Raw genomic sequence first — 22,997 nt, 5'->3', positions numbered from 1 at the left:
ACCCTTACTTCTCACTATATACAAAAATTTACTAAAAATAGATCAAAGACCTAAATGTAAGAAGTAAAACTATAAAACTCTTAGGAGAAAACACAAGTGTAAAACTTCATAACTGTAGATTAGGCAATGCTTACTTTGATATGATATCTAAATAGATAAATCGAATGTCATCAAAATTTAAAACTTCTGTACATCAAAGGACCCTGTCATACAAGTGAAAAGACAATCTATAAAGGAAGAAGATGTTTTAAAAATTATATTTCTGATGTGTCTAGTGTTAGATATATAAAGAACTCTGACAACTCAATAGAAACACAAGCAACCCAACTAAAAACTGGGCAAAGGACTTGCATAGACATTTCTCCAAAGAAGACATTCAGATGTTCAACAATCCCATGAAAATATGCTCAACATCATCAGTCATCAGGGATGTGCAAATAAAAATTACAGTGAGACATCACTTCAGATCCACTGGGAGGGCTAAAGGAAAAAAAAAGAGAATAACAAACATTGACAATAATCTGGAGAAACTGGAACCCTCTTGTGTTGCTGGTGGGAGAGCAAAATGGTGCAGTTGCTGTGGAAAAAGAGTTTGGTAATTCCTCAAAACACAGAATTACTATGCAATCTACTTCTAGGAATATACCCAGAAGAATTGAAAAACAGGTATTCAGATACTTGAAATATCAGCATTATTCCCAACAGACAATAAAAGGCTTGAAACAACCTAATTGTCCATCAACAGATGAATGGATAAATAAAATGTGATCCATCGTATGATGGAATATAATTCAGCCATAAAAAGGAATAAAGTACCAGAACACACTACAGGTGGATGCATCTTGAAAACGTTATGCTCAGTGAAAGAAGCCTCTCTCCCACTTTCTCTTTTTCTCTCTCCCTCCCTCTTTCCTCACTTGCTGGAGGGCCTAGCCACTGCATTTAAGCGAACCCAGGTCATGTGCAGAAGCACCAGGGGCCACCAGGCATGTAAGAGAGATGAGGACAAGCTCGTCTCTCTCTCTCTCTCTCTCTCTCTCTCTCTCGTCAGCAGAGAGCAGCCCTGCCTACTGCATCTCCCAGTGTCTGCAGATGTTGGCACCGACAACACATGATTATTATTGTTTAAACTGCTATGTCTTGTGCAAATTTGCTCTTCACCAAGAGTTAACCAGCATCCAGCCTGCCAGATCTTCCTCTTCTTCCCTGGCTCCAGGACCCTGGATAACTTCTGCTGCGTGCCTCTGTCATCCCCAACCCTCACCCTTTTTTGTGTTTTCTGTTTGTTTTTGTATTTTCTCTCTAAGACCTGCCTGAAGCCCTGGCTTTTTCAGGAAAACTGCAGTAGTTAATCCTGTCCCCGTGAAACTGTGCAACTGTTTTTCAGAAAAGGGGAAGCAGGAGGAATCTCTGTGTGATCCTATACCCTTCCCAAACTCCAGGAGCACCCTTCAGAGTGGGTGAGCATTGGAAAGGACCCACATAGGAGATCCCTATAGTAACGAGCACTGCCCCCTTACTGGAAGTGCTGTTCCTATGCTTAAGCACAAGTGAGAAACAGAGGCAGAAAGGAAATGAACTGGCTTGTGCCCACTCCCACTGAGGGGGAAGCTGGTTTGAGCCCTGCTGCACCCACATCCCTGGGCTGCCACCTCTGCCTGGCTAGCCATGATGGGTACCACCTGTACCTTTGTCCAGCACAGGGCCAAAGATGGCCAGGCTGTTGTTGATAGTGGTGCAATTCCAACGGCGGCCCCGGAACTGGTGTTGGCACTCCTGGATGCTGATTTTGATGCCCTCTGCCACGCTGGGCATGATCTCCACGTAGTTCCGGCAGAAACGCAGCTGCTTGGGTACTAAGCCTGGGATGCTGGCGCAGAGGATGGGCTGTGTCCCCAGGGATGAGTACTGGGGCCCAACAGCCAGGGACCTGGGGGAGGACAAGGAGGCCTGGTTAGTAGGGGAAGTGCCCTTCTGGCCCGTGAACCAGGAGCAGGAGTCAGGCCTGTCCTCGGGTGAACTTTCTTTGGAGGATGCACACAGGCCCTTTCCTTGGGCAAGATGTGCTTCTACCATGGAGGAAGCCTGTCCCTATCCTGTACCTGCCACTTAGCACAAAACATCGTGATGTGCACGTGGATTGACAGAAGAGAAATCAAGGAAATGGTGGAGGCTGACCTGCTTCTCTGCACAACTGCAGGGGTCCTGGCTCCAATGGTGTGGAGATAGCAGCACCCTGAAACTGTTCAGGAACACAGAGAATAGCACTCAAGGATACAGGTGATGCTGAGTCAGTACAGGGGCTGCCCAGAGGAGGTGCTGCTGGGTCTTTGGCAGGAGGACAATCACTTCTAGAGCAGTGTGAGATAGGGCATGTTGTTGTTCAGTAGCTAAGTCATGTCCAGCTCAGGGACTGCAGCATGCGGGGTCCCTTGTCCTTCACTATCTTCTGGAACTGCTCAAGTTCATGTCCATTGAGTCAATGATGCTATCTAACCATCTTATCATCTGCCATCCTCTTCTACTCCTACCCTCAGTTTTTCCCAGCCTCAGGGTCTTTTCCAGTGAGTCAGCTCTTCGCATCAGGTGGCCAAAGTATTGGAGCTTCAGCATCAGTCCTTCCAATGAATATTTATGGTTGATTTCCTTTAGGATTGATTGGTTTGATCTCCTTGCAGTCCAAGGGACTCTAAAGAGTCTTCTCCAACACCACAATTTGAAGGCATCAGTTCTTCAGTGCTCAGCTTTTTTTATGGTCCAACTCTCACATCTGTACATGACTACTGGAAAAACCATAGCTTTGACTATATGGACTATTTTCAACAAGGTGACATCTTTGTTCTTTAATAAGCTGTCTAGGTGTCATAGCTTTCCTTTCAAGGAGCAAGTGTCTTTCAATTTCACGGCTGCAGTCCCCGTCCGCAGTGATTTTGGAGCCCAAGAAAGGAAAATCTGTCACTGCTTCCACCTTGCCCCTTCTGTATGCCATGAACTGATGGGACTGGATGCCACGATCTTAGTTTTTTGAATGTTGACTTTCAAGCCAGTTTTTTCACTCTCCTCTTTCATCTTCATCAAGAGACTCTTTAGTTCCACCCTGCTTTCAGCCGTTAGAGTGGAGTTAGAGATGGGGCACCCTGGAGGAGGGCATGGCCACCCACTCCAGTATTCTTGCTTGGAGAATCCCATGGACAGAGCAGCCTGGGGGGCTACAGTCCACGGGGTCACCAAGAGTCAGACATGACTGAAGCGACTTAGCACGCACGCACACACATAGAGATGGGGCACAGCAGTGGGTAAATAAATCATATAGGCGAAAATCACTGCTGAACTCATGCCCACCATTCCAGCAGGCCTTTGGCTATTTACTCAACAGATATAAAAGCTTATGTACACAATAAGCTGTGCTCAAGAATATTCACAGGGCTGTGATCACCAGAGAAAAACTTGGAAACCACCAAAGGACGCATCCACAGAAGCGTGGATGAACAGACAGTGTTTATTCTTGCAGTGGAATGCTACATCGAAATAGAGAGGAGTGGCCTGCCGGTGCAAAGGTCAGGGATCTCCCTGGCAGGGAGCTTAAGAGAGACCTGATACAGTGTGGGTGACCACGATTCCTCTGATGGAGACCAAGCCCCAGCAACACTGTGGATAGGTACAGAAATCAGGATAGTTTCCTCATTCTCATGGGAGGTCTGGCCTGACCGAAAGGCGGCATGAGAAAATGTATGTCAGGCTGTGCTTTGCCAAATGGTTCCCACTCAGCACATGTGCCTATTTAATTTAAGCAAAATGACAAAAAATGAGAGAAAAATGTGGTTTCTTAGTCACACTAGCTAGACAGGATCTGTGGTTGCCATGTTGGATGGTTAGATATAAGAACACTTCGGTCACTGTGGAAAGTTCTACTGGACCACTAGGGTCTAGGGTGAAGGAAGTGCTCTGTGTTTGATGGGGCTGTTGGTTACACACGTGTTTGTGTGTCACAGCTGATTGAAATGTGGTCATGTTACTATTCGTGATTATTTTTCAGCCACTCAGTTGTGTCCGACTCTTTGCAACCCCATGGACTGAAGCATGTCAGGCTTGCTTGTCCTTCACTATCTCCTGGAGTTTGCTCAAACTCATACCCATTGAGTCAATGATGCCATCCAACCATCTCATCCTCTGTCATCCCCTTCTCCTCCTGCCCTCAATCTTTCCCAGCATCAGGGTCTTTTCCAATGAGTCAGCTCTTCACATCAGGTGGCCAAAGTATTGGAGCTTCAGCTTCAGCATCAGTCCTTCCAATGAATATTCAGGGTTGATTTCCCTTAGGGTGGACAGGTTTGATTACCCCTTGATTTCAGAGGAAGACTCATCTGGCCCTTTCCAGGGCAGAGGGAAAGAGCTTCCCCAGTCCCACGGTGACACATTGTATCTGCCCAGTCGGATGGATAACCCATGGTTCTGTCACCTGTGGGAGCATCTGTGTTTGTAGTGGGGTGATGGGCTCTTGTTGGCAGAGCTCTGCTTGGTTCCTGTGTCTCAACGCTTCCTTCACCCCTGGGTGGAAGCTCCATGTGAATGACTGTGTGGCCGCTGCTACTTTTTGGGGCCGTCTGTTGAAGCCTGCCTCCCATCAACCACAGATATCACAAAGGCTCTTCAGGGTCTCTCAGAAAGGGCCATGACAATGTTTAGGATGGTAGGAGATGACCAACGCACGGGAGGCCCTGTGGACCTAGGAGGACCACTCGGTGTGGGGTGGCTCTGTGCTTTCTTCCTTGGTCCCCAGAGATCTGCTCACTCTCTTGGCACAGAGTGGTACAGGTGTTGCCCATGCTCACCCGGCCTTTAGCCGCAGCACTCTCTCCTCCTCCCCTGAGAGCCCCATCTCCTCCTCCCACTGGGGTTTCTGGTGTGGTGTGCCCAGACCCAGACTGACCCCTCAGCCTGGCAAGACGGTCCCTGCTTATCTGGTAGGTTTCTCTGGTGGGATTCAGGTGGAAATGTCTGTTTCCCTTTCCTTTATTTGGTGGGTGACTTTGTAAACATTTCAGCTGGGCCCCCAAAGGTTCCTCTTGTTCAGCATCTCCTCTCTCCTGGAGGGTTAGGCACCCCTAAGAACATGGGACAGAGGTTTCTGTGTTCCTCACCTCCACTATGATGCTCTCAGTAAATCCTACTCTGAGTCTAACCCAGATCCATCCATCTGTGGTGAGAATGAGAGGAAACAGGAATCACTGTCTCTCAGAGAAACAAACCTACCCTCTGGAAATACAAATCAGACCCTAACATCTTTCCCTCTTTGTCTCCAAAATCTCCAGAGGCCACCTTGCCTCGAGGCACACAACCCATGCCCTTCAGCACCTGGAGACGCCTCATTGGATGACCCAGAGAGAACACTTCCTCATTGCACAATCCTGTGAGATCTGTCCAGCTCCATCCTCTCACACTCTGCCAGCCCTCTGCTCCTGCCATAACAGGCTCTGGGCGCAGTCCCTGTCTCCATGCATCTCTCAGTCAACGTGGGACTTTGTCCTACGCATCTCTGTGGCCACAGTTCAGTTCAGTTCAGTTGCTCGGTCATGTCCGACTCTGCGACCCCATGGACTGCAGCACGCCAGGCCTCCCTGTCCATCACCAACCCCTGAAGCTTACTCAAACTCATGTCCATGGAGTCAGTGATGCCATCCGACCATCTCATGCCTGTCGTCCCCTTCTCCTCCTGCCTTCAATCTTTCCCAGCATCAGGGTCTTTTCAAATGAGTCAGTTCTTCGCATCAGGCTGCCAAAGTATTGGAGTTTCAGCTTCAACACCAGTCCTTCCAATGAATATTCAGGGCTGATTTCCTTTAGGATGGACTGGTTGGATCTCCTTGCAGTCCAAGGGACTCTCAAGAGTCTTCTCCAACATCACAGTTCAAAAGCATCAATTCTTTGGCGCTCAGCTTTCTTCACAGTCCAACTCTCACATCCATACATGACCACAGGAAAAACCATAGCCTTGACTAGATGGACCTTTGTTGACAAAGTAATGTCTCTGCTTTTTAATATGCTGTCTAGGTTGGTCATAGCTTTTTTCCCAAGGAGTAAGCATCTTTTTATTTCATGGCTGCAGTCACCATCTGCAGTGATTTTGGAGCCCAAAAATATAAAGTCTGACACTGTTTCCAGTGTTTCCCCATCTATTTGCCATGAAGTGATGGGACCAGATGCCATGATCTTCGTTTTCTGAATGCTGAGCTTTAAGCCAACTTTTTCACTCTCCTCTTTCAATTTCATCAAGAGGCTTTTTAGTTCTTCTTTGCTTTCTGCCATAAGGGTGGTGTCATCTGCATATCTGAGGTTATTGATATTTCTCCCGGCAATCTTGATTCCAGCTTGTGCTTCATCCAGCCCAGCATTCATCATGATGTACTCTGCATATAAATTAAATCAGCAGGGTGACAATATACAGCCTTGATGTTCTCCTTTTCCTATTTGGAACCAGTCTACTGTTCCATGTCCAGTTCTAACTGATGCTTCCTGACCTCTGATTTCTCAAGAGGCAGATAGGTGGTCTGGTATTCCCATTTCTTTGAGAATTTTCCAGTTTGTGGTGATCCACATAGTCAAAGGCTTTGGCATAGTCAATAAAGCAGAAATAGATGTTTTTCTGGAACTCTCTTGCTTTTTCCATGATCCAGCAGATGTTGGCAACTTGATCTCTGGTTCCTCTGCCTTTTCTAAAACCAGCTTGAATATTTGGAAGTTCACAGTTCACATACTGTTGAAGCCTGGCTTGGAGAATTTTGAGCATTACTTTACTTATTTTTTTTTTTTGCTGCAAAAAGCTTTATTGTTTCCATTTGGTCCAAGGCTTGAGAGAGGGCTCCAGGGTGTTAAAAAGCTGCCTAGTGACTGCAGAGAGGGACTTCAGGCAGCCCTGATGTGAGGTGGGTTCTTCAATGGCCACTGGTCTCCAGAAGCTCCTGGTCATGCTTGAGGGTGAGCCTTTCGAAGAGATACTCGCCCAGCCCAGCCTGGGAACCAGCCAGCCTGCGGAGGTTGGTCAGGTGGTCACCCAGCTTCTTGATGAGTTTCACTTCCTCATCTAGGAAGTGGTCCTCCAGGAAGTCACAGATGTGGGGGTCTCCATGGGCAGAAGCCAGGCCACGCAGATCCAACAGGGCTCCTACACCTACCTCTCTCTGGCTTCTTCACGGTTGAAATAGAAGCCAGAGAGAGGTAGGTGTAGGAGGCCCATAGTTGCATGTTAACCAGGCAGTTGACGGCGGCCTCCACCTCGGTAGAATAATTCTGACGAATCTGGGAGCTCATGATTGGTCGGTAAAAATGAGGAGTTAAAAAATGGTGGCTGGTCCCGGTGATCGCGGACAGCTGAGTGGCTGACTCCGGAGGTTGCGACTGGAAAATAGGTTGGAGGGTGGTCGGAGGCTGGAGCAAGGGGCGTCCCTGGGTCTGTTCCGTCCAAGCACTGTTGAAGCAAGAGACAGATCCGCGGGGCCGCTGAGCGCACTTCCTGAGCATTACTTTATTAGCGTGTGAATGAGTACAATTGTGTGATAGTTTGAGTATTCTTTGGCATTGCCTTTCTTTGGGACTGGAATGAAAACTGACCTTTTCCAGTCGTGTGGCCACTGCTGAGTTTTCCAAATTTGCTGGCATATTGAGTGCAGCACTTTCACAGCATCATCTTTCAGGATTTGAAATAGCTCAACTGGAATTCCATCACCTCCCCAAGCTTTGTTCATAGTGATGCTTCCTAAGGCCCATTTGACTTCACATTCCAGGATGTCTGGCTCTAGGTGAGCGATCATATCATCATGGTTATCTGGGTGGTGAAGATTTTTTTTGTATAGTTCTGTGTATTCTTGAAGGAGAATATCCCACATAGGGTAGGAGATACCCCAGACCCAACGGCAAAGGAGAAGCCCCAGCAAGATGGTAGGAGAGCTGAATTCATGTTCAGAATCAAACCCCATTCCCACCAGAGACGCTCAGAGGGCTCAAACAAACCTTGTGTGCACCAGGACCCAGGGACCCCAAACAGACTGAGACAGAGCTCTGCGGCCACACAGAGTCCCTTTTGTCTCCCACAATCCCCCTGCTGTCCTGTGTGAGCGTCACCCTCCTCACCTCCCCACTGCAGCACTTATGCGGTTCTATATTCAGCTGGCTGGCTGAGGAGAGGGCAGCTTCTTGAAGTCCTGAACACAGGGTTTCCCAGGTTTGGCATCCTCTCATCCTGTGCCCATTCTGCCCACCATTTCTGGGCAACCTCTATCTTCGGCTTGCTCTTCCTTCCTGATCAAGTGCATCTCTCATGAGTTAAAACCTATCTTTCCCCAGGGAGTGTCCATGACACCATGCATCCACATGCTCAGGTGGAGCTGAGCCTTCTTTCCATGGTGGCCATCTCTAGTGCCCCTATTTCTAGGGAAAACCTGAAGCCTCCAAACCAGACCCTGGGTCTCCTGGGTCCCTCTCACGTCTGCACCCTAGTCTGACACCCCTCCCTGGGTGCAGTCTCCATCCTATACATCCTCATGCCTTGATGAGCCAAAACCCAGCCATGACCTCACAGCAGATGTCACAGACATCCCCATGGCCCTGCCTGAGTCTGTATTCCTGGAGTGGCATTCCATCTGTGGGGCTGGCTTGTTTCCTCACTTCTTCCTTCATTCCCTGCAAAGCCTACTGGATCCTGGGTGCCTGAGGCCTGACCCTCCCCAGCTTTCTCCCACACCCACCCCAGGGTCTGGGACCCCAAGGTTTTCAGGAAGGGCAGCCCTCTTCTCTCACCCAGCTGTGAGGTCTCTCTCTAGGCAGTATTCTGCGGTCTGAGCCTCGCTGTCCTGCGCTCTGTCCTGCACAGACGGCTCTGAGCAGAGACTGTGGGGGCTGCTGCTGTCTCTCTGGGACCCCTGTGCTGACCGAGGTGTTTGGCTTCCTGATGGACCTGCATGGGCTGGACGCACAGACGGGAGGATGGGGGAAGCTGGCGCTTGGACTGAGAGGTGGCATGCAGGCCAGGGTCAGCAGTGTCTGCTCTTGAAGGCACCCAGTGGGCAGGGTGAGGACTTCAGGGTGGAGAGGACGGGCCGGATCTGCCCACTCCAGGCTGAGTTCAGATGTCCAGGATGGGCTGGTGAGGGTCAGCGGGTGAGGGAGGCTGTGTCTAACTGGCATGCCTTCTGCCACTCTCCATCTGAGCTTTTGCAGATAACCTCCCACTTCCCTGGTGGCTAAGATGGTAAAGAATCCACCAGCAATACAGGAGACCTGGGTTCAATTCCTGGGTTGGGAAGATCCCCCAGAGAAGGGAATGGCAACCCACTCCAGTATTCTTGCCTGGAGGCCCATGGACAGAGGAGCCTGGCGGGCTACAGTCCGTGGGATCACAAAGAGTCAGACATGACTGAACAACTAATGGTTCCTTTCACTTCCCACTTATAAATCAGAGGGCGAAACTCCCCGGACCTCAGTTCTCTTTCAGAACATTGTCACCTCCACCACCTCCCCAACTTAGTTCAGCCAATTTCTGTCCCCTCTCACCCACTGAGACATTCCTGTCTTGGCCCCAGTGACCACTCTGCCTATATTGGCATATGTGGCTGGCTCTGACTGCTCATGGCTCAGGTTGGCCATCCGTTTCCACCGTGTGGTACCTCTCACAGTGACCCTGGCACCCCACTCCAGTATTCTTGCCTGGAAAATCCCATGGACGGAGGAGCCTGGTTGGCTACAGTCCATAGGATTGCAAAGAGTCGGACACAACTGAGCGACTCCACTCTCTTTTACTTTGTCTTTGGTTGTGCTGGGTCTTCGTTGTTCCGAGCGGGCTTTCTCTAGCTGCAGCGAGTGGGGGCTACTGTCTAGTTACAGTGCGTGGGTGCCCACTGCGGTGGCTTCTCTCGCTGCGGAGCATGGGCTCCAGGGTGAGCAGGCTTCCTTAGTTGCGGCTCGTGAGCTTTAGAGCGCTGGCTCAGCAGTTGCGGTGGAAGAGTCTATCTGCTCCGCAGCATGTGGGATCCTCCTGGACCAGGGATTGAACTGGTGTCGCCTGCACTGCAAGGTGGATTTTTAACCACTGGACCACCAGGGATTTTTTTAAGCAGGAACGAGCTGTCACTCCAGGTGAGGCTGCCCTGATCAGCTCTGGCTCTTCCACTCTGTGATTCGGGATGTTTCGCACCCATGTGTTCCACATTTTGATGCTCCACGTGGGATGTGATTTGCAAACAAATGTTGAACTCTAGTTAATGATGAGCCAGCCAAAGTCTTCAGGGGAAGAGTGGATTGAGGTCTCATAAAAACATGCAATGAATAGGTGGGTGAATAGCACGGATGGTGAGGCATGGAATACACTGGGTCAATCAAAATTTGCATGACCCAGGGTATGACGTTCTTTGTTCAAGCCCTGCATCTTTTTGGATGTTTGAACATTTCCTGATGAAGCATTAGGGTAGGGTTTGCCCTTCGTGGCTCTGGTCTTGGAGCCTTTCTGAAGGGGGCTGGCTCCTGAGGTTCGTGGGGTTCTCTCCTTCTCTTCCGTTGCTGGCAGCCGGGCTCAAACTGGAGAAGGGATGAAGAGGGTCGGTCAGAAGGAAAATCCACTCAATTGATTTCTGAGTGGATTTCTTTTTACTGGCTGAATGTACTTGGAGACTCAGAACAAGTGGAAAAACAAAGGGCCACTTAATTCAGACAGAAAAAAAAAGCAGACTCTATCTCTCTCTGTCCTCACCAGTCCCACGGTGCTTGTCCCCCTGCCAGATGCCGGGGCTCACTGTGGGCAGGGACTGAGCTGCCCGTCCCCAGAGCCCACAGCCTGTCCCCACCTGGGCCCTCCCCACCTCTCCCCATCCTGCCAGGGGAAAGCAGAGTGGGGCTCCCGAGGTCACGGCTTCTCCCCAGGCTTGTCCCAAGCTTGCGGTGCTGAGTTAGCGCCCCGCGCCTGCCTTCTCCGGGCCCTCTTCCCATTCAGGACCCATATTACCACTCCCCAAGCAAGGCCAGAGTGCTGGCAGCCAGCTCCCAGCCCAGAGGCCATGCCCCTGTTCTGGCCTCCACCAATCCCAGCTGGATCCCTCTTCCACCCACCCTAGACTTGATGGCCCCTTAAGTTCCTTGAATTATTTCCAGAAAGATTCCTCTGTCCCAGAGCTAGGCAACCAAGAGAACCCTGGTAATGCAGACCCTGCCCATGTAGGGCAGAAAGTTGGGGGGTCCTGTCAGACATGGAAGGAGTCTGTGTCTGGGAGAAAGGGGGCAGAGAAGGGTCACAGGGGCCCAATTGATCTCACTGAATTTTGGGTGAGCCTTCAAGGATAAATTGGTTCATAAAAATTTATATTGAATATCCAACGTGTATTCACTAGCCTTACTGTGGTAATCATGTTGCAATATATACATCATTATTACGTGGACATACATCAGATAATTGCATTGTACACCTTAACCTTACACAATGTTATATGTCAACTCTATCTCCATAAAGCTGGAAGAAAACTCCCAACTGGACACATGCTATCTTCTCAACGCTCCCAAGACTCAAATTTCTAATCTGAGGAGGAGGTAGGTACCCTCAGTCCGTTAATACTTGGAAAATGAAGATTTGTAACTCCTTCCTCCCCTAATCTTCTGGGAGGAGGTGGAAGGTGCATTGACCTGGGGCCGGAGGCTGGACAGGTTGGCGGGGAGCAGCATCCACCAGGACTCTGGGCCCCAGACCCCAGGAACAACCACGCACTGTCCCGTTTAAGGGTCTCTCCAGGAACTAGAGACTAGTGGGAGAGGGATGCTGTAAGCTGAACAGTGCTGCTGCTGCAGGGCGCTGCCACCTCGGTGCTCGGTGCTCCCCAAGCTCTCAGAGCACACGGAATGCAATAACAGCAAATGCAGCCGGGACTCCTGCGCCAGATCCTGGGCTAGAGAAGGATGTCCACGGAGAGACTGCCGAAGTCAGCCTGTGTTTGGCTGTGCACTAGCAAGGTCTCCATCCCGATAAACAAACCGACTATGTGAGATGCGAGCACGTGGGGAAGCAGGTTTGGCCTGTAGAGACTCTCGGCTCTATAGTCAAGTCATCATCCCAGAGCCAGGTGGAGACGAAAGAAACAGTTACAAGCAAACAAGCAGACTGACATCAGGTTACGACAACAGGGAACAAGCTTGTGATTCGGGACCATGAGTTTCTTTACTGAGCCTACATGGTGGGCTGAGGGCTCAACGACATGTTGTAATCTCTGCACCGACTGCTGCCATCTTCTGAGATGAAAGTATCTGCTTTCTCCTGTGACAGCATCTCAGAAAACCACAAAGGCTGTTGCAGTTTGTCACCTCCATTCATAACTGAAGGTGAGTTTGACTGCAGTTAGTGGTGGGCACAAATAAAGATGTTATATTCCTGTCCCAGCAGACTGGCACCCAGAGGGAGATAGCTCAGGAGCATCTGGGAAGGGACATGTGGTTTGAGCTTCTCAGGTGGTGTTAGTGGTAAAGACCCTGTTTGCAAACACAGGAGACATAAGAGACATGGGTTCGATCCCTGGGTCAGGAAGATCCCCTGGAGCGGGGCATGGCAACCCACTCCAGTATTCTTGCGTGAACAATCCCCTGGACAGAGGAGCCTGGTGGGCTATGGTCCATAGGGTCACAAAGAGTTGGACATGAATGAAGCCACTTAGCACACACACATGTGGTTTGAGGGGATGGGACAGAGAGCGGCTGTGCACACCTTGAAGGAGGTGGTTGCTCTCCTGCTCTCCTACCCAGCAAGTCCAGATGCTCACAAGGCCTCAAGAGTGCCCACCTTCCTGCCTGGGACTGTGAGCACAGGCAGAGTACACTATGTCTGCAAGACACGCAGTGGAAAGCAGACACAAACCAGGGCCACCAATCCGGGTTCATCTAACCACAAGCCTGCTTTCAAAGCAGAGCCTTCACCTGGTAGCAGAAGTCAGGGACATCAACAGCGTCTGAAGCTGTTGCTGGCTCTGAGATGAAGGTGCTGCAATCCGAGACCAGAAAGTCGCCTCGAGCAGCTGAGAACCACCGTGGCAGCCAGCTGCGAGAGCATGGAGACCGCACGGACCAGAATTTGACAGCTGGGTGAGGTGGGGAGAAAATTTGTTGCCAGAATGGCCAACACTCTGATTTTGGCCTCTAGACACTATGAGTAGAAAACCCAGGCAAACCACCAAGATCTCTGACCTGCAGAGCTGTGAACTAATGCACAAGTGCTGTGTGAAGCCGTAACTCTGGTCGTCTGTTTCTCAGCAAAGATTAAATATTCCCCATCTGTCTCCTCTGCTCACGCTGGCTCTTTTCTCTGGCCCTCAAAGCTGCGCAGGCCTGGAGGAACAGAACTTCACAGGGAGGTGGCCCCTCCAGATTCAAGCCACTGCTGCCTTCAAGGGCTGGTCACCACAACCTTTAGACAGCTCTTCCCTTCCTCTGCCTCTGTCCCTAACACCATCCCTCCTCAGAGACCCACTACCACTCTGCTGGAGGCTGATTACTTCTTCTTTTCAAGCCCCTGGAATCTTTTCTTCCTCCATAAGCCAAGCTGCTTATCTGGCCCACCTGCCCCACCAGCATCACCTGTGTGGTCCTGCGCCTGGCCCTGCCTACTATATGAGTCTCTCCAACCTATGCAACCCGGTCAGTGGAACCCCAGGGAATCTCCTGGACCAAGAAGCTGGGGGTAGAGAAAGACACCTGACCAACATCAATGAGTTAATTTGGCAGGATAGGGTTTTGGCACGTTGGTTTCCCCTTTCCAGTATGCTATTACGCTCTTCAGTTCAGTTCAGTTCAGTTCGGTCGCTCAGTCGTGTCTGACTCTTTGCGACCCCATAAATCGCAGCACGCCAGGCCTCCCTGTCCATCACCAGCTCCCGGATTTCACTCAGACTCACGTTCATCAAGTCCGTGATGCCATCCAGCCATCTCATCCTGGGTCGTCCCCTTCTCCTCCTGCCCCCAATCCCTCCCAGCATCAGGGTCTTTTCCAATGAGTCAACTCTTCGCATGAGGTAGCCAAAGTACTGGAGTTTCAGCTTTAGCATCATTCCTTCCAAAGAAATCCCAGGGCTGATCTCTTTCAGAATGGACTGGTTGGATCTCCTTGCAGTCCAAGGGATCCTCAAGAGCCTTCTCCGACACCACAGTTCAATTCTTCAGCGCTCACCCTTCTTCACAGTCCAACTCTCACATCCAAACATGACCACAGGAAAAACCATAGCCTTGACTAGATGGACCTTAGTCGGCAAAGTAATGTCTCTGCTTTTGAATATGCTATCTAGGTTGGTCATAACTTTTCTTCCAAGGAGTAAGTGTCTTTTAATTTCATGGCTGCAGTCACCATCTGCAGTGATTTTGGAGCCCCCCAAAAATAAAGTCTGACACTGTTTCTACTGTTTCCCCATCTATTTCCCATGGAGTGATGGGACCGATGCCATGATCTTCGTTTTCTGAATGTTGAGCCTTAAGCCAACTTTTTCACTCTCCTCTTTCACTTTCATCAAGAGGCTTTTTAGTTCCTCTTCACTTTCTGCCATAAAGGTGGTGTCATCTGCATATCTGAGGTTATTGATATTTCTCCCGGCAATCTTGATTCCAGCTTGTGTTTCTTCCAGTCCAGCGTTTCTCATGATGTACTCTGCATATAAGTTAAATAAGCAGGGTGACAATATCCAGCCTTGACGTACTCCTTTTCCTATTTGGAACCAGTCTGTTGTTCCATGTCCAGTTCTAACTGTTGCTTCCTGACCTGCATACAGATTTCTCAAGAGGCAGGTCAAATGGTCTGGTATTCCCAGCTCTTGAAGAATTTTCCACAGTTTATTGTGATCCACACAGTCAAAGGCCTTGGCATAGTCAATTAAGCAGAAATAGATGTTTTTCTGGAACTCTCTTGCTTTTTTGATGATCCAGCAGATGTTGGCAATTTGATCTCTGGTTCCTCTGCCTTTTCTAAAACCAGCTTGAACATCAGGGAGTTCACGGTTCCCGTATTGCTGAAGCCTGGCTTGGAGAATTCTGAGCATTACTTTACTAGCATGTGAGATGAGTGCAATAGTGTGGTAGTTTGAGCATTCTTTGGCATTGCCTTTCTTTGGGATTGGAATGAAAACTGACCTTTTCCAGTCCTGTGGCCACTCCTGAGTTGTCCAAATTTGCTCTTAAAACATATTACGCTCTTAAAACATGTTAAATACCAGTACATGCAAGATAACATTTATGAACAGTTATCTTGGTGAGCGTGGGCCACCACAACAAACAGCATAGACTGGGTGGCTGAAACAGCGACCATTTGTTTCTCACTGTCCTCAGGTGAGGGTGTGGATGTGATGGGGTTCTGGCAAGGGGCTCCGGGTTCACAGATGGCCAGCTTCTTGCTGTGCCCTCATACAGCAGACAGAGAACTCTGATCTCCTGTTTTCTTCTTTTAAGGAAACTATTTCCATCATGGGGACTCCACCTTCATGACCTCATCTAACCCCAGTTACCTCCCAGAGGCCCCACCTCCTAATACCATCACACTGAGGGCTTGGGGGATCAACGTATAAATCTGGGGGAACATGGACACGCAGTTTATGACAGAGAGTAAGGTAAATGTCATATTTATGAACAGACCCCACACAGAAGCCACTAATCCCAGAGACAAAGAACACTGTGGGGCTCCTGCATTTGATATGACACTGTTTCTAGCATGAAACGGTCACTGAGGGGCAACGCGCGTGGTGGCTCCCATCTGCCCCCTGCCTGGTCCACTCTGCCTGTTGCTGGGGCCTTTGCACCTTGGTTTCCCAGCCAACACACTAGGCGACACGGAACCTGTCAGAAGTGCAAGCTCCCCAGCAGTGCTGCCCCAGACCTGCCGAATCAGAGCCTCGGGGCCAGTGCCCTGCTTTGACAGGCCCTTCAGGGGCTTCTCTCTCTTGCTCACGTTTGAAAACCACTGATTCTGGGATCACTGAAGGTGAGCCTAACTTTGAGTCCCGGGACTTTGAGTCCCGGGAGCCTCCTGAGGCTTCAAGTCCAAACCCTTTGGTCTGGCAGTCAAGGTTTCTTTTGATTTTTGCTTCTAAACCCCAAGGCTTCCAGCAACTTCTAGTGCTGCTCTCTGAGGACGTGAGTTCCATTATAGTGGCAGGGGAGAGCATGCTCAGCCAGGCTCAGGAGTGGGGCCAGGAAGTGTGTCCCCGCCCTCCAGAGCCCCATCTGTCTCCATGGGGCTGGCCACTTGCTTCTCTCCAGCCTAGTATCTCAGAGTCTGCCATAAGTGAGATCACCAGGAGCCAGACCCCAACTCTCATCTGGGAGTAGTGAGAATCCTAAAAAGAGCCAGGTGGTGACAGAAGAAGGAAGCAACAACGGTGAACATTCCTGAAGTGGTGTGGTGGGAAAGATGGTGTTGAGGCAGGGCACTGACTGCCCATTTCCAAACCCAGCTCAGTCCAGTTCAGTGACTCAGTCACGTCCGACTCTTTGCGACCCCATGGACTGCAGCACACAAGGCCTCCCTGTCCATCACCAACTCCCGGAATTTACTCAAACTCATGTCCATTGAGTTGGTGATGCCATCCAACCATCTCATCCTCTGTTGTCCCCTTCTGTTCCTGCCTTCAATCTTTCCCAGCATCAGGGTCTTTTCAAATGAGTCAGCTCTTCATATCAGGTGGCCAAAGTATTGGAGTTTCAGCTTCAGCATCAGTCCTTCCAATGAATATTCAGGACTGATTTCCTTTAGGATGGACTGGTTGGATCTCCTTGATATTCAAGCAACTCTCAAGAGTCTTCTCCAACACCACAGTTCAAAAGCATCAATTCTTCGGCATTCAGCTTTCTTTATAGTCCAACTCTCACATCCATACATGACCACTGGAAAAACCATAGCATTGACTAGACGGACCTTTGTTGGCAAAGTAATGTTTCTGCTTTTTAATATCCTGTCTAAGTTGGTCATAGCTTTTCTTCCAAGGAGTAAGCATCTTTTAATTTCATGGCTGCAGTCACCATCTGCAGTGATTTTGGAGCCCAGAAAAATAAAGTCTGCCACTGTTTTCACTGTTTCCCCATCTATTTCCCATGAAGTGATGAGACTAGATGCCATGATCTTCGTTTTCTGAATGTTGAGCTTTAAGCCAACTTTTTCACTCTCCTCTTTCACTTTCATCAAGAGGGTCTTTAGTTTTTCTTCACTTTCTGCCATAAGGGTGGTGTCATCTGCATATCTGAGGTTATTGACATTTCTCCTGGCAATCTTGATTCCAGCTTGTGCTTCCTCCAGCCCAGAGTTTCTCATGATGTACTCTGCATAGAAGTTAAATAAGCAGGGTGACAGTATACAGCCTTGACGTACTCCTTTTCCTATTTGGAACCAGTCTGTTGTTCCATGTCCAGTTCTCACTGTTGCTTCCTGGCCTGCATACAGATTTCTCAAGAGGCAGGTCAGGTGGTCTGGTATTCCCAACTCTCTCAGAATTTTCCAAACCCAGAGGAGGCAAACTCAGGGTCTCGCTGAGAGGGGCTCTCTGGAGGGGTCACAAGCATGGATGAGGTCTCATTAATCTCCCAGGAACCCACTCTGAGTTCTTACCTGGGTGTCTGGGGCTTCAGGTTAGTTTTTCAGTCTCCCCCTCATTTACCCTCTGGCCCATGTATCTAGGTCATTATGAGGTCCTGACCTTGTCTTGCGCGATCTCTTCCTCCTCACGGCCATTGCCATCTCAGGATGTTCTAGCCAATGATGACTTCAGGTGTCAACGGCCCTGCCCTGATGGACAAAACCTGTGTCCTGTGGCCCCAGGGAAAGCCAGACAGGAGGGGGTGCACTGCCCTCCTCCTGGGAACCGGCAGGGCATGGGGGCCCCGCTAGTCTGCACTCACTGCGCGCATTTCCTTCACCCGGCGCCTGGCCACCATGATTCACCCATGAGGCATCTGTTCCATTTCCCTTCTTACTGCCAACCCTGAAGTGCCTGCATCCCCACTGTCAGCCACCCCCTGGCTGGGAGCTGAAATCTCAAATGCCCATCTGCTGTCCCAAAGGCCCCTCAAAATCAGACTGTCCCAAACTGAATGCATCCCCTCCCCGCAGATACGGGGAGGATCCCTCTCTGAGGCCTGAGCTTCTACCCTCAGTTTCCATTCGGGAGAGATTCTCCTTGCAGGGCCGCCCATACAGCAGAAAGGGGCAACGGTCAGGCAAGGAGATTACAGCGCACCCACACCCCAAGCCCGAGGAGCCGCTAGCACCACCGCTGAGAAGGTCCCACAAACGCAAAACATTTAGTGGAAGATGGTAAGCCTTAAAAAACAGAGCATAGTCTTCTCTGCACACTGTTATTATGATCATGAAAAATGTGTAAGCGAAATGAGAGGAACCTAAAGTGAGGAAATGCCTTTTTTAAGTTGGTAAGATGAAGAGCTTGTTTGTTTTCCAGGGTTTTGTGAATGCTACTATCTGGTTAATTTTTAGTGATAATTTGCGGGTGAGGGCATCATTTTCAACCCAGAGCACACACTTGTGCAGTTTGCAAAGTGGCCCCTAGACTCCAGTTCCAGCCTGTGGCTGGGGCCAGGTGAGCCACGCCTGCCGCCGAAAAGCACTAATGGTTTTTCTCCCTCTGCCCCTGTTCGCTCCTGTTGAGGACTGCGCAGTTGCACTGTTGAAAGGCCAGGCGCGTTGCCAGACAGTCTTACTCAAGATAGAGGAGAAGCACTGGCTGTGACTTGTAGGGGAAGGAGGCCACTCAGGACCCCATCTGGGCCAGCTTTGCTCCCCTGGGCTGATGGCCTTCACTCAAGCGGAGTTTACTGTAAATGTGCGGTGAGACCCGAGGACAGAAGCCACGTCTCATGGACAGAGGCTGAGGGCAAAGGCAGGACCTGGAGCAGACCCCCTCTGCCCGCTGTCCCTGCCTGGGTCCTTTGGCGGTGGACCCTCCATCAGGGCGCCCAAACGCTTGTGCGCCATTACCTGACAGCTCAGAATGGAGTCACAGGCTCTCAGGTCTCTAGAGTTCTGGTTTGATTTCTTTTTGCAGCATCAGCAAACACAGGGTACCTGTGCAGTGTGGGCACAGCTCTGCCCTTGCCATGGCTGTGTGCTGAGAGCTGGGGCCTCACAGCAGTTCTCAAAGAGAGAAGGGCTCTTTGGGGAGGAGGGCTTGGCTGGGTCTAGGGGAAAGGATGTGATCACCACCTCTTGTTATTCACTGAATGAACTGTTCTTGCCCTTCTTTCCTGGGTCTCAGTTTCTCCATCTGTCCAAGGAGGTGGTGGGCCACATTCTATCAGAGGCTTCTGGAGGGGAAGTGAGTCATAGGCATGGCAGGTTCATTCATTCCTTGGGGGTGGGTGGGGCACATTCTATCCACATAGCACCCAGGGTCACCTCTCCAGGAAGCGCTCTGGGCTCTCAGCGCTCCTAGCCACCCTCTCTGTACCCCGCTGAAGCTTGCCACTCCTCCTGCCCAGCCTCCCACATGTGGGCCACAAGGGGCCACCCCCCAGAGAGCATGGCCACACTTCCTCTTGTCCTTTGAGGGCGCAGATCTCTGCTCATTCCTCATCTGGGGGCCCCTGTTGCCCACTCTGCCTGTAGGGCCTCTGCGGAGGAGGACCGTTGGTCGGTCCCAAGGACTTTCCTCGTAACTCATGAGAGTTCCAGAGTGGCTGTCCCATTTTAAACTGCTGTCTTCTAAGGTTAGGGCCTCTCTATGACTGGACCAGGTGCCTATCCTCAGCCTGGAGGCCTTGAATATGGGCTGGTTGCCTTGTGGGTTGATGGCTACCCAGCTTGATGGGTAGGCTCTGTCCTTTCTAGATGGAGCTGTTCAGGAGGCTCAGAGGACCCAGACTCCCCCAAGGGTGCTCATTTGCCCCAAGGCATTCCAGATTTTGCCTTCTCTCCCTACCCACTATGACATCTCCCAGAGGGACCCACGTGCCTTCTGGCTCTCTCTCTCCTGAAAGACCCCTCCCCAGCAGCTGGAGCACTTTCGGCAATGGGAGGGCCCATAAGGAGGGGCGTCCCGAGACCTGGATCCCTGGTGTCGGGGGCCACCTCTTCCCAGCTCCTGGGCTGCGTGGCCCTGCCTGCAGCCCTCCCAGCACCCTCTCCTGCCCCACCGGGCCGAGCCGGGATTACTGACACATACTTTGCGCAAGTCCCAGCAGGCGGGCAGAGGCTCCCGTGCCCGCGGCCATGCATTTGCCCGCTTCCCTGGGCGGCAGCGGCACGTTTCGTCGGGGAAGGAATGTGGAAGCACCAAAGTGTGAGACACCTCCAGGGTGTCACCTGGAGAGACTGGGAGGGAGACCGAGGCAGAGCTGGCCTGGTACATGGCGGGGGACCCAGCCCCAGAGCCAGGGGTTCAGTCGAGGGGGTTGTGAAAACAGTCAGCTATGTTTTCTTGTCCCCAAGCACAGGCTACCCAATGCAGTTTCTGTTTTTCATAGGAAACATTCCACCCATTTATTCCTTCATTCACTTGTTCAACAAAGTCTTATCTAAGAGCTACGGGGGGTGAAGGGCCAAGGTTGGGGGCAAGAGTAACACATACCCCGTAGGATCTCACAGCCCGGTGATATAGGTGCCGTTCTTATGACAGTTCCACAAAGGGGTGGCGGGGGTGGGGGGCAGGTTTCACAGGGATCAGGCAGCCTTATTCTCCACCTCTTCATGTTACCCTACAGCATCCAGCCCAGTCTGGCAGGGAGTGAGGAGTCAGATCTGGGATCAGCTGAGCAAGGCTGCAGGAAGTGAGATGGGATGCGGGGGCACTGGGAGGGGAGGGCATGCTGCCGGGGTGTGGGGGGCAAAGGCATGCCAGGCTGGGCTCACTGATCACTACGTAACTGTGAACTATCCCCACTGTGCCTAGTGGAGTTTAGGGAACTTACCAGGAGGACTGCAGTGCTGAGCGGGGAGGGGGAGGGGGAGGAGCTGGGTCTTGTAAACCTTGGATTCTCAGCCGCTGTAGTGTCTGTGGGAAGCCCCCACCCCCATCCCCCAACCAAGGCAGGCTGTTCCTTCCTCAGCCTCTTCTTCTGCCCCTTCGTGGATGGGCAGCTCACTACCACCACTCTCAGACTCAGGAAGCCTTTCCTATACTGAACCAAAATCTGCCTTCTGGCTACCTATAGCCTGTGCTCCCAGGGTTTGCTGGAGCCACATAGAAGTCCAGTACTCCTTGCCCAACAGCTTCTCACACACCAAACTGCAGTGGGGTGTTCCCCCAACACTTCTCAACAACAGGAGGCTCCAGTCCTTCAACTGCACTTGAAAGGGGTAAATACAAACTCTAAGACTTGGCTCAAAAATGCAAACGACAAGTGTTGGGTGATGGAGCCTCAAGGGGAGTGATCTTTGACCTGGGCATGGCAGAAGCTGCCCGTTGTTGGGGCTTCAGCTTCTCAAACTAGCTACAGAACTTGGGTTTGGGGTTTTAAAAATTCCTAATCCATTATTATAAATTACATTAAAAGTCTGCTAAAATAATACATAACACATTTTTTAAACTGCCACGATTCTTCCTGAACACCTATTTTCAACTTCTGTTCTTATTTCTTCATGAACAACCATGCATGGATGGGCTCTGGTCTGTGGACTACAGTTTGAATATAACTGATACTTTCGGGGACAGGAGGTATACCCAAACCCTGCCTTCCCTGTCCTGGCCTGCACGACGGTGGCAGAGCCCCTCTGGAACAAGGCAACTTCCGTCCTTCCAGGCTGGAGATTTGTAAGTGAGACCCACTGTGAAAAGTGTGATTTTATAGCCTCTCCAGACTGTATTCCTCCTTGATTGTATTTACTTACCCTCTTCGCTGTCACAAAGAATTCTAGGAGATTTGTGCAAATAAAACAGAATCATTTAAAAAGATGACAAGAAGCCCAGTGAAATGCAGGGTTAGCTAGCGTGGGAGAAGCTGCCCCATCTGAGTCCCAGACAGAGTTCCGAATGTGTAGGTGGCCAAGTCGCATCAAGCTGGATGTGAGAGGTGGGTGATGCTTTTGCATTCTGGAAGGAGTGAGTTCCATGGTGGGCTTTCAAGGGATCAAGATGATGCATATTCAACTTGGTGATATAAAACAAGATTTCTGGTCATACATATTTTACCTATGGTCATTTCTAACATCGCTCTTCAATAAAAGGATGTCCATTGGTGGTTCTGTGGAGGAACATCGTTCCCAGTACCCTGAGATCTTACAACATCAAGGGTGTTGAACTGGTATCTGGATTTCTCTAGTTTCATAGGCTAGCTGGTACCATCACCAGCCTCAGGGCTGCAGGGAGAGGCAGAGAGAGAGAGAGGGACAGACACAGAGACCAGGAAAGAGAGAAACAGAGGCAAACACAGAGATTCAGAGGGACAAATATAGACAGAGAGAGAGATGAGGACAGACAGACACACAGAAAGACAGAGAGAGACAGAGAGGTAGAGAGGCGCACACACACACACACACAGAGGAACAAACAGGGTGAGGTGAGAAGGAAGAATCGCGAGGAGGGACAGGGCTGCCCTGGGGAGGGGCCCACAGCGGGGCAGGCTCACAGAGGAACAGCAGCTCAGGGAGTCTGGCTTGCTTGGGCCTTTCCCAGTTGAGAAGCCTCCGAGCCTTGCTCAGCCCTCCCAGGTCCCGTGTCGTCTGACACAAGCAACCTCCTCCTGTGTGTGACTGCTCATCTCTCCCTTCCCCTCCTCCTCCTCACTCTCGCCCACACACCCTTTGAGTCTGTGGGTCCCACATAGCGCCTTTAGAGCTCTCTTTCATTCTCCCTGAATTCCACACGCACTTGTGCCCCACAAACATCAGGGTCCACGGGGGAAGCCTGTGTTCCGCCTGGGACCGAGAAGACCCCTGTGTGTGAAGAACCAGTTAGAGCCAACACCAGGGAAGGTTGTACAGAGAGAAAGTTCTAGAGTGCGTGGAGGGGTGATGACCAAGCTGGCATTCCTTAGGGTCTGGATACATGCTCAGAGCA

At 50.7% G+C, this 22,997-nt stretch overlaps 1 protein-coding gene across 1 annotated transcript in view; it reads right to left on the bottom strand.

Moving 5' to 3' along the window:
• WNT3A (Wnt family member 3A) overlaps positions 1 to 22,997 on the bottom strand; it is a 74,315-nt gene that overhangs the window by 47,782 nt on the left and 3,536 nt on the right. The window contains exon 2 of the mRNA XM_018051579.1: positions 1,689 to 1,930. Within this exon, the coding sequence (XP_017907068.1) occupies positions 1,689 to 1,930 (242 nt within the window). The remainder of the gene's footprint in view (positions 1 to 1,688; positions 1,931 to 22,997) is intronic.

This window comes from Capra hircus, chromosome 7, assembly GCF_001704415.2.
Source record: "Capra hircus breed San Clemente chromosome 7, ASM170441v1, whole genome shotgun sequence".
NCBI classification, from domain to species: Eukaryota; Metazoa; Chordata; class Mammalia; order Artiodactyla; family Bovidae; genus Capra; species Capra hircus.
Note: the sequence above shows the minus strand (reverse complement) of the source record. Positions and strands in the feature narration are given on the sequence as shown.